Source organism: Hordeum vulgare, chromosome 6H, assembly GCF_904849725.1.
Source record: "Hordeum vulgare subsp. vulgare chromosome 6H, MorexV3_pseudomolecules_assembly, whole genome shotgun sequence".
NCBI classification, from domain to species: Eukaryota; Viridiplantae; Streptophyta; class Magnoliopsida; order Poales; family Poaceae; genus Hordeum; species Hordeum vulgare.
The window spans coordinates 8,594,896-8,608,399 of record NC_058523.1 but is presented as its reverse complement, the minus strand read 5'-3'; the positions used below and the strand labels follow the sequence as shown (position 1 = coordinate 8,608,399).

Here is a 13,504-nt window from a genome sequence, read left to right as displayed (position 1 = left end):
AACACTACGGTGAATTGATTATCAGCAACTTAACTCATAAACTTTTGTCGACTGTTATGGCCGTCCAGATAGAAAACAAAATGTAAGAGTTCATAAGAAATTGACAACATCTGAAAAAGAGGTAGACTAAATTAACTAAACAGTTTGCTTGGCCAACTGCAAAATGTCAACTTGTGCATCCTAGCATTTTAGTTACAGAACTAAATACTAACACAGGAATTATAAGATATATGAAGACAGTAGACGCATCTGCTAGCAATCACAATGACAACTTATATGGGATATCATACTTACAAGAGGAACAATATTATCGTTTACGCTGGGCAGAGCAAGTCAAGGTCAATGTCCAGTTGGGCTTCAATATCATCCTAGATCAGACAAACAAGATGAAACATATAGATACACATGTGCATGATGCATCACATAGATTCAACACATGGACTGCCAAAAAAAATACATTTATCCTTGGTAACAAAAACTTAACGAAAACTAGGAAGAAAAATCACTGCAAAAATTTCAACAGGTTTGTGTCTTACTGAAAACAACATATAGTTGATATTTAAACAATGACGCACCTTTAAGGCCCATCACCAACAAAATAAGCAGAGCATTAGCAACACAGCAAAATCACACGTAGCAAACACTTAATTTGCAGATAAGTGGATGTATGAAAGGTTTAAGTACTGCCAGCTTGAAATGCTTACTTTGATAGAAAAAAAACTGACCATGAAAACTACAACCTATCTTCTTGACACTTAGAAGCTAAACTGGAGTTCTTTGTGTTTTAAGATCAAACATGGTTCAAATCCTTCTCCCGATGAACATGCGAAAATCATACGGACGATATCTGTAACTGAACTTCAATGATATATTTCTCTAGATGAAAACCAAAGATGGCAGAAACTAATTCAAAAACAGACTATGTGTCAAGTTGGAAGTAATCTGCCCCAAAAGACTAACAGATTATGTGCAACATTTCAAATAATAAACTGAGAAACTAAAGCTACCCACAATAAACACATAATTTATGGCCATGGCGCAGAGCATGAAAATCCACAAACACATAATACAAAATTAATGTTTCTTTGTGTCAATAAAGTTACTATTATCAAGTGCTTCTCCATTGTATCAATAACATTACTAGCATAAAAATGAACTGAGACACCTAAGTTTACTTGCCTAAACTAAAACGATGCCAAGTTGCCAAGCCTCCTCCAAGTGAGAATTCAATGTTTAGTTATGTCATCTCTCTTTAGCAGATAATCTGTAAATATGTGAGCCCCCCACAATTCATCCTGCAGCCCAGTAGGTATTTCCAATATGACCAGTGGCTCCAGATGGTTACCTCTGACCAACTAGAGGAGAACTCACTTACAGAGCCTTTCCATACTTGAATGAATACATATCTATTTTGTTAGTTGAAGAAAAGAGGGATCGATATGAATCTGCATATGAGCAAACCAAAATGACTTGTATATCAAACCATAACTGAAAAATATATTAAGCTAAAGCCAGGTGAATTGACCGTACCAAGAAGACCATTTACCTAAATTTGGGGCAGGCATCAGATTGATCCTCCAATTATCCACTATGAATTGCAAATCAGTAGTACAACATCAGGAATGTTTACCCACATGAAGGAGACCTTACTGTGGCTCATTGTTTTAATGCAGCAGCAACTAACTTGAAAACTGAAATTCTAATGCACTGAAGAATGGCCTGATCTCAAACTTATTTAGTTGGTTCCAGTAAGTGTGTCTAAAACCTGAATGAGGGCGAAGAAGTTCATAACCAATCCATGGTTTCTTCTCTGCCGAGGTGATAGAATTACATACCAGTATTCAGGGATCAAATTATCAATTCCATCACACGTTAGCAACGACCAACCCAGCATCTACCAGTCATACAACAGCGGACAACCAGCAGACAATTACATCATAGTCCTTTCTTGGCTCATGTAAATCTGAAATTAATCGGCAGTTCCCCTTTACAAGCAGCATCATAGTCTTGTTCGAGGTGTGGTGCAGCTTCCTTATGAGGGCATATGAACTTCTCCCTGAATGCCTTTTCGGTCTCCGTAAAAACAGTGCTGTAGCTCGGGTTGCGCTTGAGCAATCCATTTTCCTTGAGAAACCTTACAGCATAGTACCGGGGCCTGAATCGGCCCTCTAGGATGATACCGACAATTGCCGGCTGTTGAGCAATGTAAGCCGGTTGCAAGCCCACCTCAGATATGAGGAACTCGGACCTGTGCTGCAGCGATTCCTCGGACCTCGTCAGCAGCTTTGGAGCCTTAGAAAGAGCAATGCCCACCTCGGCATCCGTCCACGTGAATGTTTTCTTCAAGAGCTCTACTTTGGCGGTGATTTTGTCCTTGCTAAGGAATGCAACAGCATGTAGCGCATGTCTGAACATCGGAGATCCACGGGGTACACCAAGAATAAAATTAGCCTGAACATCACCCAAGGGATAAAGATGCCTGAACATCTGTATAGATATTGCTAATATAGAATAAAATTAGCTAAAAGGTATGGCAGAGGTTAACATGGCAATGCCAACCCCCTTTCTAAGATTATCTTCATTCACATAATGCCCTTTGCCATAGAAGCATCAATTCACCTCCCCTGTACAAATTTTCAGGGCCTTTGAAATGTCCATTACATAGTTGGTGCACTACTACTGCACCATTAAGTTTTCTGATCAGATGCCCAAGGAAAAGTAACAGCTGATAGGCCATACAAAAATATAACAGAGAAAAATAAACAAAAAAACTGATACAAACTACTGGTAAAAAACGAGCAGCTTTCACAACAATTAATATCTCATAAACAAAGCAACTGCAGGAAAACCAAAGATTTTCGGCTTAGAAGAAATAGAGCAGCAATCAACATACTAGATCCAAACTGCATCTAAAATTTGTGGTCAACAGTCAACACACTGTGGTCATAACAAATCCAAAATTGTTCTCCACTAAAAAAAGAAGTCCAAATTTTCCATCCAGAGGGAAATTTTGAGACTTGATGTCATCTTCATTGCCATAATTTTGAGACCATTGCCATAATGAGAGATGATGTCATCTTCAAGAGCTCCGTAGATTCTGGGAGCCAGTCGATTACCGAACAGGGCCTTAACTAAATAGGTGACACGACATTCAGTACAACCAAGAAAATACCTCATCCCCTTAAATGTGTAGACCAAGGTTGGATAAGACATCATCTCTCAACACACGCACACGCTGCACGCACACACAGTGTGGTTATAAGTCGTAACAAATCCAAAATTGTTCTCCACGAAAAAGGAAGTCCAATATTCTCATCCAAAGGGAATTTTGAGACTTCATGTCATCTTCATGGCCAAAATAAGACCCTTCTTTCATGGATAGCACTGAAAACTGCAATGGCCATTTGAGAACACAAAGATAGAGTGAAGATACGCTACTCACTGAAACTTGAAACAATTTGCAGAATGCCATATTCTCTGATCTCACACTCTTAGTTCCAATATGTGTGTCAAAATGACACGAGAATGGACAAGATAGCAGTGTGATGCTCTTCTCTACTGAATGATGCAATGAACATACAAAGACTCGCAAATCGAATTATCGGTTTGATCCTGGATTAGGATATCTAACAGACATACTATAGAAGACAGGCATCACTCAGTTAGGCCAGGATCACTGTCTCGGAATTAATAACAGCCTAACACGCAGAGTGATTGCCATGCCAAGTTTCATACTTGGTTGTTCATGCAAATCTGAATCTAGCGGGCACTTCCCCTCTGCAAGCATCAGCGTAGTCTTCAGCCAGGTGGGGTGCAGCTTCCTTATGAGGACATATGAACTTGTCCATGAATACCTTCTCGGTCATACAGAGTGTACAATAGTAGTTCCGGCCATGGTCTAGAATTCCATTTTCCTTGAGATACCTTAGAACGTAGTAACGGGGCCTGAGCCGGCCCTCTAGACTGTAAGTGAGCATTACCGGTCGGTGAGCAATGTATGCCGGTTCCAACCCCACCTCGGAGATAAGGAACTTGTATTTGCTCTGCAGCGAGTCCTCGGACCTCGACAGCAAAGATGGAGCCCTAGAAAAAGCAGCGCCCACCTCGGCATCGGACCACCCGAACAGTTTCTTCAAGTGCTCTACCTTGGTGGTGATTTTCTCCTCGCTGAGGAATGCAACAGCTTGCAGCGCATGTCTGAACATCCGCGATCCACGGGGTACACCCAGAAGACCTTCTGCCCACCCCGCCGCTGTCCGGATGCGTTCCGTCCTGATGTTGAGTGGCGATGGTGAAAGCACGTAGAGCTTGGCAATGTCGCAAGCACGTAGCCCGCACTCGCGCAGGAAGGCGACATTGGGCTTGACGACCCGCTCGAGGTCGGACCCGAGAATGGAGCCGCTCTTGAGGGCTCCAAGGAGGCTCTCGGAGGAGCCGAAGAAGGACAAGCAGTACTGCAGCCCGGAGACGACGGATCTACAACGGAAAGGGACGCCGGTGAGAAGGGCGAGGCGGGTGATCTCAGACGGCGACAGGCCGAGACCGGCGAGCCCCGCGACGACGGGGGACAGCGTCCTCTCCACGCTGGAGCAGAGGAGCTGCGGGTCCCTGGCGACGACGGCGGCGACTTCGGCGCCGGAGAAGCCGAGGCCGGCGAGGAAGGCGAGGACGGCGTCGGGGTTGGCGGGGGACTTGAGGTGGGAGATCCTGGGGGAGGCCTTGCGGGCCTGAGGCCGGGTGAGGCCGCAGGTGGCGACGAGGTAGTCCTCCACGGCGAAGCTGCTAGGGTTGGGGGGAACGGCGGGAGCGGCCGCGGAGATGAGGCGGCCGAGAGGTGATATGGTGGAGGCGGCTGGAGACGAGAGGAGATGGGCGAGGACGCGGCTACGCAGGCTGAGCATGGCGGCGCCGGCGGCCGGCGGCGACGGTGTGAGAGCGAGAGGATTTGGGTGATGTGGTCTGCTCTCTTCGACCTTTGATGATGACGACACAGCGACCCCACACGTCAGACTAAGCATATACTCCCTCCGTTCCTAAATATAAGATTTCATTAGTGGACTGCATACGGATGTATATAGACATACTTTAGAGTATAGATTCAATCATTTTGCTTCGTATGTAGACCCTTAGTGAAATCGCTTAAAAGACTTATATTTAGGAACGGAGGGAGTACATGATCTGATTGTCTTGGAAGCTCTTGCGATGGCTCTAGCTAAGGATGTTTATGTCCACAAGATTCAAGTGGCGCCGGATTGCAAGACTGTGGTGGATGATAGCAAGCAAAGAGCAAAAGGGATGAATGCAGCTATTTTAGCTGAGATCATCGAGCGTTCTAATGCTTTCACTGCTTGTAATTTCATTCGTGAATTTAGGAGTTCGAATTTCGAGGCTCACACACTCGCTAGGCATGCTCTATCTCTTGGGTATGGTCGTCATGTTTGGTTAGGCCTGCCTGGAGATTTACATTTCCTATATGTAAAAGTTGTCTCAGTTTAATAAAGTCAGGCGAGTTTGTCTCAAAAAAATGATAAATGATAATGTCTTAAAAAATGATAAGACAATATGCATGGTCAAGTGGTTAACAATATGCATGGTCAAGTCTTGATTCCCACTTGATAACATCTAGTACTACATACATTACAAAAATTATATAGAACAAAATAATCAGATTTTATACTTTGGTATGCCCATACATACGATCCATTTATGTATTGTTTTGATCCAATTTATCCTTTTTTTTACCGAGAGCTACTTAAATGTCTAAATGTTCTAAAATTTGAAACGCACCTTATGCACCAATTATTTACCATGCAAACAAATATTTGATTTTTATGAATATTTTGTAAAAAGTTTGATTTTTTTTTAACCGGATGCAGATGAGTCTGAGCTCAGAAATGGATATTCGTTCTTCAGTGATGCTTCTTACAACATCGACTCTTGGATTGTTCAAAAGCAGAGCTTGATTAGAAGCAATAGTCAAACGTACGTACACCTATAACAAAAATGAAGACTACCTGGACGAAGAATTTTTTTAATCTGGTGGGTGTAAAACAGCTACATATGCGGGGGCAGGGGTGCTAGATAGAATCATGTTTAAGTAGCCCACAAGCTTAGTTCAAGGACCAATATGTTGGTGTTTAACTAGTGTAAAGCTTGGTTTCAGGGATCAATCAATCAAGCACCAGGCCTTGTTTTTTACCTCCAGAAAGAATTGAAGAAAATACTCTCAGACAAATGTTAACTTTCAGCATCATGTCAAGACACACACAGATTCAGAGTTAACTTTCAGCTCTGATTCAAATCCAGAGTCAGCTCTGATTCAAAACCTGAGTTCAGTATGTCTACAGCTACGCTATATTGACATTTGGTACTTGCATGCCTGAACTGAGATTTAACTAAATAGGTGACACGACATTCAGTACAACCAAGAAAATACCTCATCCCCTTAAATGTGTAGACCAAGGTTGGATAAGACATCATCTCTCAAAACACGCACACGCTGCACGCACACACAGTGTGGTTATAAGTCGTAACAAATCCAAAATTGTTCTCCACGAAAAAGTAAGTCCAATATTCTCATCCAAAGGGAATTTTGAGACTTCATGTCATCTTCATGGCCAAAATAAGACCCTTCTTTCATGGATAGCACTGAAAACTGCAATGGCTATTTGAGAACACAAAGATAGAGTGAAGATACGCTACTCACTGAAACTTGAAACAATTTGTAGAATGCCATATTCTCTGATCTCACACTCTTAGTTCCAATATGTGTGTCAAAATGACACGAGAATGGACAAGATAGCAGTGTGATGCTCTTCTCTACTGAATGATGCAATGAACATACAAAGACTCGCAAATCGAATTATCGGTTTGATCCTGGATTAGGATATCTAACAGACATACTATAGAAGACAGGCATCACTCAGTTAGGCCAGGATCACCGTCTCGGAATTAATAACAGCCTAACACGCAGAGTGATTGCCATACCAAGTTTCATACTTTGTTGTTCATGCAAATCTGAATCTAGCGGGCACTTCCCCTCTGCAAGCATCGGCGTAGTCTTCAGCCAGGTGGGGTGCAGCTTCCTTATGAGGACATATGAACTTGTCCATGAATACCTTCTCGCTGATACAGAGTGTACAATAGTAGTCCCGGCCATGGTCTAGAATTCCATTTTCCTTGAGATACCTTAGAACGTAGTACCGGGGCCTGAGCCGGCCCTCTAGACTGTAAGTGAGCATTATCGGTCGGTTTGCAATGTATGCTGGTTCCAACCCAACCTCGGAGATGAGGAAGTCGGACCTGGGCTGCAGCGATTCCTTGGACTTCCTCAGCAACGATGGAGCCTTAGAAACAGCAATGCCCACCTCAGCATCTGTCCACATGAATGCTTTCTTCAAGAGCTCTACTTTGGCGGCGATTTTCTCCTCGCTGAGGAATGCAACAGCTTGCAGCGCATGCCTGAACATCGGAGATCCGCGGGGCGCGCCAAGGAGGCCTTCGGCGCACGCCGCTGCCGCCCGGATGCGCTCCGTGCTGATTTTGAGCGGCGATTGTGTAAGCACGTAGAGCTTGGCAATATCGCAAGCATCTAGCCCGCACTCGCGCAGGAAGGCGACGTTGGGCTTGACCACCCGCTCGAGGTCGGACCCGAGAACGGAGGATCCACCATTGAGGGCTCGAAGGAGGTTCTCGGAGGAGCCGAAGAGGGGCAGGCAGTACTGCAGGCCGGAGACGATGGATCTACAACGGAAGGGGACGCCGGTGATAAGGACGAGGCGCGCGATCTGGGAACGCGAGAGGCCGAGGCCGGTGAGCCCGGCGACGACGGGGGCCAGGGTTTTATCCACGCCGGCGCAGAGGAACAGGGGGTCCTTGGCGACGAGGGCGGCGACATCGGCGCCGGAGAGGCCGAGGTCGGCGAGGAAGGCCAGGACGGCGTTGGGGTTGGAGGGGGACTTGAGGTGGGTGAGCTTGGCGGAGGCCTTTAGGGCCTGAGCTTCGGTGAGGCCGCAGGTGGCGACGAGGTAGTCCTTCACGGCGAAGCTACTAGGGTTGGGGGAAACGGCGGAGATGAAGCGGTGAAGTGGGGAGACGGAGGCGGAGGAAGAAGGGAGCAGTTGGGTGAGGACATACTTGCGCAGGCGGAGCATGGTGTACTGCTGCCGGCGCCGCCGGCGGCGAGAGGGGGGTGAGTGAGGGAGGATTTGTGTGTTTTGGTCTGTGGTGTGGTTGGACCTTGATGATGAAGCTGAGCAAATGACCCCACCCGTCAGACAGAGTCTCTCACATCTGATAATGGGCTGGGCTGGGCTGGGCTGCAGCGACTCATACAGGAATTTCCCTCAGCATCTTGTAAAAGAAAAACAATGGTACAATCAGTTTGTCGTTGTCGTCGTTGTTGTTGTCGTAAAAAAAGGTTGAGCATTTTTTTCCTTTCTCTTTCGAGAGTGTTTGATCTATTCATTTTCAACCATGAAAGCACAACGGACATCAGAAAATAATAAAAACTACATCCAAATTCATAAATCACCTAGCAACAACTACAAACATTGAAGCGAGTCGAATGTGCACCGTCGTCATCGCCACTCCCTCAACGAAGTTGGGCAAGGCTTATTATAGTAGACAGTCGAGAAGTCGTCGTGCTAAGGCCCCACAGGACCAACACACCCCGAACAACAACTGCTGCCGAGGAAGAGTAGCGTAAATCGATAGGATCCACCTCAAGACACATGAACGTGGACAAATGACAAACAGATCCGAGCAAATCCACCAAGAACATATCCGTTGAAGACTGTCAGCATTCCTGAAGAGGTCAGGCGGGAAGAGCAAGCTGCTGCTAACACCAAGCTGACCGTGAGCCTCGCTTGCCAGCTCAGCTAGCGGGCCCGAATGGCCTCTAGGCCAACTAGCTGGTTAAGTACCCTTAATAGGCGGCTTTAGGCAAACGGCTGGCAGTGAGTGGATATGACCGAGTCTTCTTCCTCCTCCCCTCCTTCCGACCAGGTTGTAATTCGAATTCATGATGAACTCTATGAAGAATTAGATCAAGATTCTTACTAGTGCTTACAAAGACATACCTCCACACGTCCACCGACGATGCTAGACGCATCATCAGAACAGAGGCTAGGCGGGAAGAACTTTATTCCATATTCAAGGAGCCGTTGTCATCTCACCTTTTTAAACACGACACAAACCCTGACAGATCTCGAAGGCACAATTACAAGCGGAGCCCTCCCACCGGCAAGGGTCCGAGTCCATCGTGTCACCATGGCCTTAAGGCCACCAAAGACAAGGCGGTCAAGCATCGGCGCCGGCGGATGGTAGAGAAACCCTAATTAGGGAGGAGGCGGCTAGGTTTGAAGCGTCTCCTTGCCTTAATTTGCGCGCCTTTTAGAGGGAGGGAGTATATTCAACAAAGAATGAGCACTGATCCGGCCAACGATCACGCAAGATGAGTAGGAAACTTATATTCAACAAAGAATGAGCATTGATCCGGCCAACGATCACGCAAGATGAGTAAGAAACACACGTCAGTTTGAAGCGGCAGAATTCCATTAACAGGATCAAGATTTGCTAGTGCTTTTCACTCATAAATTACGACCCCGATTGGGAATTTCACCAGGGCAATCTCGTTGTTTTGAGAAGTTGGTACGATCTATATTTGACTCTCAAGAAGATATATATTTTGATGTGGGCGTGGGTCTGCTAGCTGCTCTCCATCTCTCTCCCAATATGCAGTTGATGTTGGCAGCATACCTGTCGTGTCATGTCCAAGTCCAACCCCAATTTATGTAAACACGTCAATGCACTGTCGCGTTGCTCACTGGGGGCTTTTTGTGTGTGTGTGTGTGTGTGTTTTGCAAAGCTCAGTTGGTAAATAACATTGCCCGTATTTGTAGAGAAAGAGCAATACTGGTGTACATCATTACTGGTGAGATTTACTTGTCAAATTTCACCTGCCATCAGTGGAGAACATAAAATTCAGGCTTCACCAACTAAGGCCAGATAGACTCAGATTATTTTTTTCCACTTACTATAGATAATTTGTTCACTTGGGTGTAAGTCAGAGAGGAAGATTCAGAGTTTCAGAGTAACCTGGATTGCCATGGTTGTAGTTTGGACCATCTTATGCACCCTGATTATTTTAGCTGAACTGCACCCCCGTACGTGGCACCATATCTGTCTATGTTCAAACCCAGCCCCTGTTTATTTAGACTCGTCGATTTATAACCATGTCCAGTCCCTGAATGCGTCTCTGATTATAAGGCTCTCCTTTTCGTGTAAAGTTCAGTTGGTATACAGTCTTGCCGAGTTTGATCTGGAGAGTTGTAGCTCTGAAGAGTCTGAAGTGAATCGTACATAAAAAAGTTTAGCATGTTAGCTTCTGGCATCATTGCTATTAACTTTCTCCTCTGATTCGAGTTAACTTGGCACTTTTAAATGCTTACTATACCTCACACTTGAATTCGGTATAATAAGTTTCAGAGTTAACATTCATCTTTGATTCAAATTCAGAGTTCAGAGTAGAAAAATTGCCAGCATGTTTCGTCTGGTTGCCTGGAAGAAGAAAAAAGCACCATCCAGTTTCAGGACATGTCCACCTGCAAGAAACAAAGCATTATCCACATTCAGTAAATCAGAATGCTCCTGTTGCGCAGCCACTTTTTGCTTGAGGAAAAACTCCACATTTTCTCACCTGGTGGTAAGTCGCTTCATTCATCAACCTGTTCCCCTCGCCTGCATTTCATTAATCTTCTTTCTATAATTTCAACAAGCACCAGAAAAGGGATCACATCTCTTGAAAGGTTTCTAAATACTTGCTTAGCTTCCCACCTGAATCGGGTATAAAGTTTCGGAGATCACAGAATGGAGTCTGAGAGATTCAGAGTAAAGGTTCAGCTCCGATTCAAATTCAGAGTACAAAATTTTCATAATGCGGATTGTTTATCCATCACTGAACTTCAATGACATCTTCCTCCAGATGAACACCCGATAATTCAAGTACAGACTTGTGGCCAGTTGGAAGTAATCTGCTCCAAAGGCTAGCAGATTATGTGCAGCATTTCAAACAAATAAGAATACCAACTAGCAGATTTAGGGGAAGTAATTAAGAACCTGCAGTCGCGGCTGCAGATATTCAGACCATGAATTAAGAGCATGGATGTACATGATACCAACTGTTGATGCCTATATTCACAATCACACTGACCAAAGTAATAAATTAAGCACTCGGTTTAAGCCAAACTAAAGAAGAGGTAGCTCAGTTACAGAAGGAAGAAACACCAACTAGCTGCTAGTGAACCTCCTGGTGGTGCTTGGCACAAAGAATTACCCACAAAACCAGAACATAATAATGAACTAAAAATCTTAACCAATATGACCAATGGTTCCAAATCGTTGCTTCTGATCTAACCAAAGGAGAACTCATTTGTACACACTATCCGTGGTTGAATGAATGTCGGTGTTTATTCACGACATCAGCCATGGGTAGGCTAAACATGAGTGGTGGGAACCGAGAGGACACCAGCGGGCTCCGGGAACAGGGTTGGTACAAGCCTGGGCCAGTCGGGCTGCAGGCAGTGGCCACAGGCCAGAGGTCGGCGGTAGCTGGGCCGGCCCAGCCCAAGGAGGGGCGAGGCAGGATAGCATCCCAGAGAGCCCGGCCTGTTTCCTTTTCATATACAGTTTTTTCTATGCTTTTTTCTTCCAACGGAAATGTGCTTAGAAAATAGAAAAGGAAAGGCATGTTTATGCAAAGTAAATAGAAAAGTTTCTACAGAATAAAAGATAATATTTTTTCTGCAAAGAAAAATAAATGTTTCTGAAAATAAAAATAGATTTTCCAGAAAAGAAAAGTTCATGAATTTTATAAAAGGATTAATAAAGTTCATGAATTTTTATTTTCAACAGAATATATTTCTGTATAGTTAGAAAAAGTTCATGAATTTTATGTTCACGTTTTTCCGCTGCAAAGTAAAAGTTTAATCCTCCAATTAAATTGGAACCAACGGGAAAATTTAATTGGAGGAATTATTTTTCCCCTGTGGGTGAAATAAGATTCAGATAGTTTCCGCTATGACAAAAGAAAGATGTTTGTTTTAAAGTTAAAATATGGTATTGTTGTTTTCTGACCAACGTTGATGACAATAATACTATAATTCTATGAGTCATCATGTGGATATAACAGGGATTACTACTCTTTTTTTGAGGTAGAAGGGATTGCTACTTGTGTGTGTGTTTTGTTGTTGTGCTAGTACTAGAGTTAACAATATTCAATGTTTTTGTCTCCTCCCTAAATTGCAACAACGAACATAAATTGCAAAAATTCAAGCACGCACAGGTCCATCACCTCAGGAGAGTAACCCTTTGAACGACAAAGAGGCGGCCATATAGGCGACCGGGAGGCTGCCGCTAGGATTAGTTTTTTGCTCTACGGGGGTGATGCAACTTTGGTAGTTCATGAGATGACGACGGCGTCGACTTTGGTTCTGATCGCAAGGATCTTCTCTCCTCTGTGGAGGAGTCATGGTGGAGAAGGTGGGTGAAAAAAATGGCAACTTAGAAGAAATCAATGACACCGCCTATGATGGTGATTGGATCTGCAATCTGGGGATCTAGCAAATAATGGGCGGATGGTAAGGCTTCAAAGACGGCTAGTATATCAGCTAGGATTGGTGAGTTGATGCTAATGTAGAAGGAATCAAGGGGCTTCATCTTCGAGGACCTAGGACATGATCGCTCTAGTATAAAGTAGTGGTTGGTTGTTGGAAAAGTTTGCTCCCTACAACCTATGAATATCAAAGCATTGGAAAGAATGGTGTTGAGGGTGTGGGGATCACACAAGCAAGCACAATTCATGGATATCGGAGGCAATATCTCTATTGTTCACTTTGGTGGAGAAGGGGATTGAAAACACACGCTAAATAATGGCTCATGAAAATTTAAAAAAATGGATCATGGCAGTTTGACTTCAATGTAAATATTCTTAAGGGTTATGAAGGTAATGTTAGATCGTTTGAGATGGTGTTTGTTACAATTGAAGCATGGATTCGAGTGACGAACCCGCCACTAGACAAAAGAACATAGGCTTTCATATTCCCAACTGGCTCGAGAAAATAGTGCGAGTGGACATTGTAAAGGATGGCTTCATGAGGGGCAAGCATCAAGGAAGGTTGGAGCCACTCGTGTGGGATTTCTTCCTTAAATCCTCACTGGAGGATAAGAAGGAAGCACCATGAATCTTCCATGTCTCGTCTCACTACATCTTCTCTCACAAGTAAGGATGTGCCATCAATCTACGACATTTGGTAAATCAGTCAGTATGCTCTCATATATTTTGCAGACACCGCCTGCTCGAGGAAAAGCTCAAAGTCTTCCCGCGTGGTAAGCCACTTCATCACTCAAATAAAAAGGAAATCATCGATACGACATACTTGAAAGAACTACGTACATGAAAACAACATTGCATTGGACAAGATATGTCTAATATAAATATCCACCA

The 13,504-nt window shown here is 44.2% G+C and overlaps 2 protein-coding genes across 2 annotated transcripts; both read right to left on the bottom strand.

Annotated features, from left to right (window-relative positions):
* Window positions 1-1,569: 1,569 nt before the first annotated feature.
* LOC123401957 lies at window positions 1,570-4,909 on the bottom strand. Its single transcript, XM_045095822.1, has 2 exons — window positions 4,104-4,909; window positions 1,570-2,313 (listed from the first exon to the last, which is right to left on the bottom strand). The coding sequence occupies exons 1-2, from the start codon at window positions 4,899-4,901 to the stop codon at window positions 1,954-1,956; spliced, it is 1,158 nt and encodes a 385-aa protein (XP_044951757.1). The 5' UTR covers window positions 4,902-4,909; the 3' UTR covers window positions 1,570-1,953.
* Window positions 4,910-6,706: 1,797 nt separating this feature from the next.
* On the bottom strand, window positions 6,707-8,242 carry LOC123401956. The gene has a single exon (XM_045095821.1). It carries the CDS (start codon window positions 8,151-8,153, stop codon window positions 7,008-7,010), a length of 1,146 nt encoding a protein of 381 aa, XP_044951756.1. The 5' UTR covers window positions 8,154-8,242; the 3' UTR covers window positions 6,707-7,007.
* Window positions 8,243-13,504: the final 5,262 nt, after the last annotated feature.

Bases quoted from the DNA above. Each gene is read 5' to 3' on its own strand.
- LOC123401957 (XM_045095822.1), bottom strand. From the start codon at position 4,901: ATGCTCAGCCTGCGTAGCCGCGTCCTCGCCCATCTCCTCTCGTCTCCA. The intron at 2,314-4,103 runs GTGGGCGCTGCT...ACGGATGCCGAG, and splicing joins TCGGGTGGTCCGATGCCGAG to GTGGGCATTGCTCTTTCTAA.
- LOC123401956 (XM_045095821.1), bottom strand. From the start codon at position 8,153: ATGCTCCGCCTGCGCAAGTATGTCCTCACCCAACTGCTCCCTTCTTCC.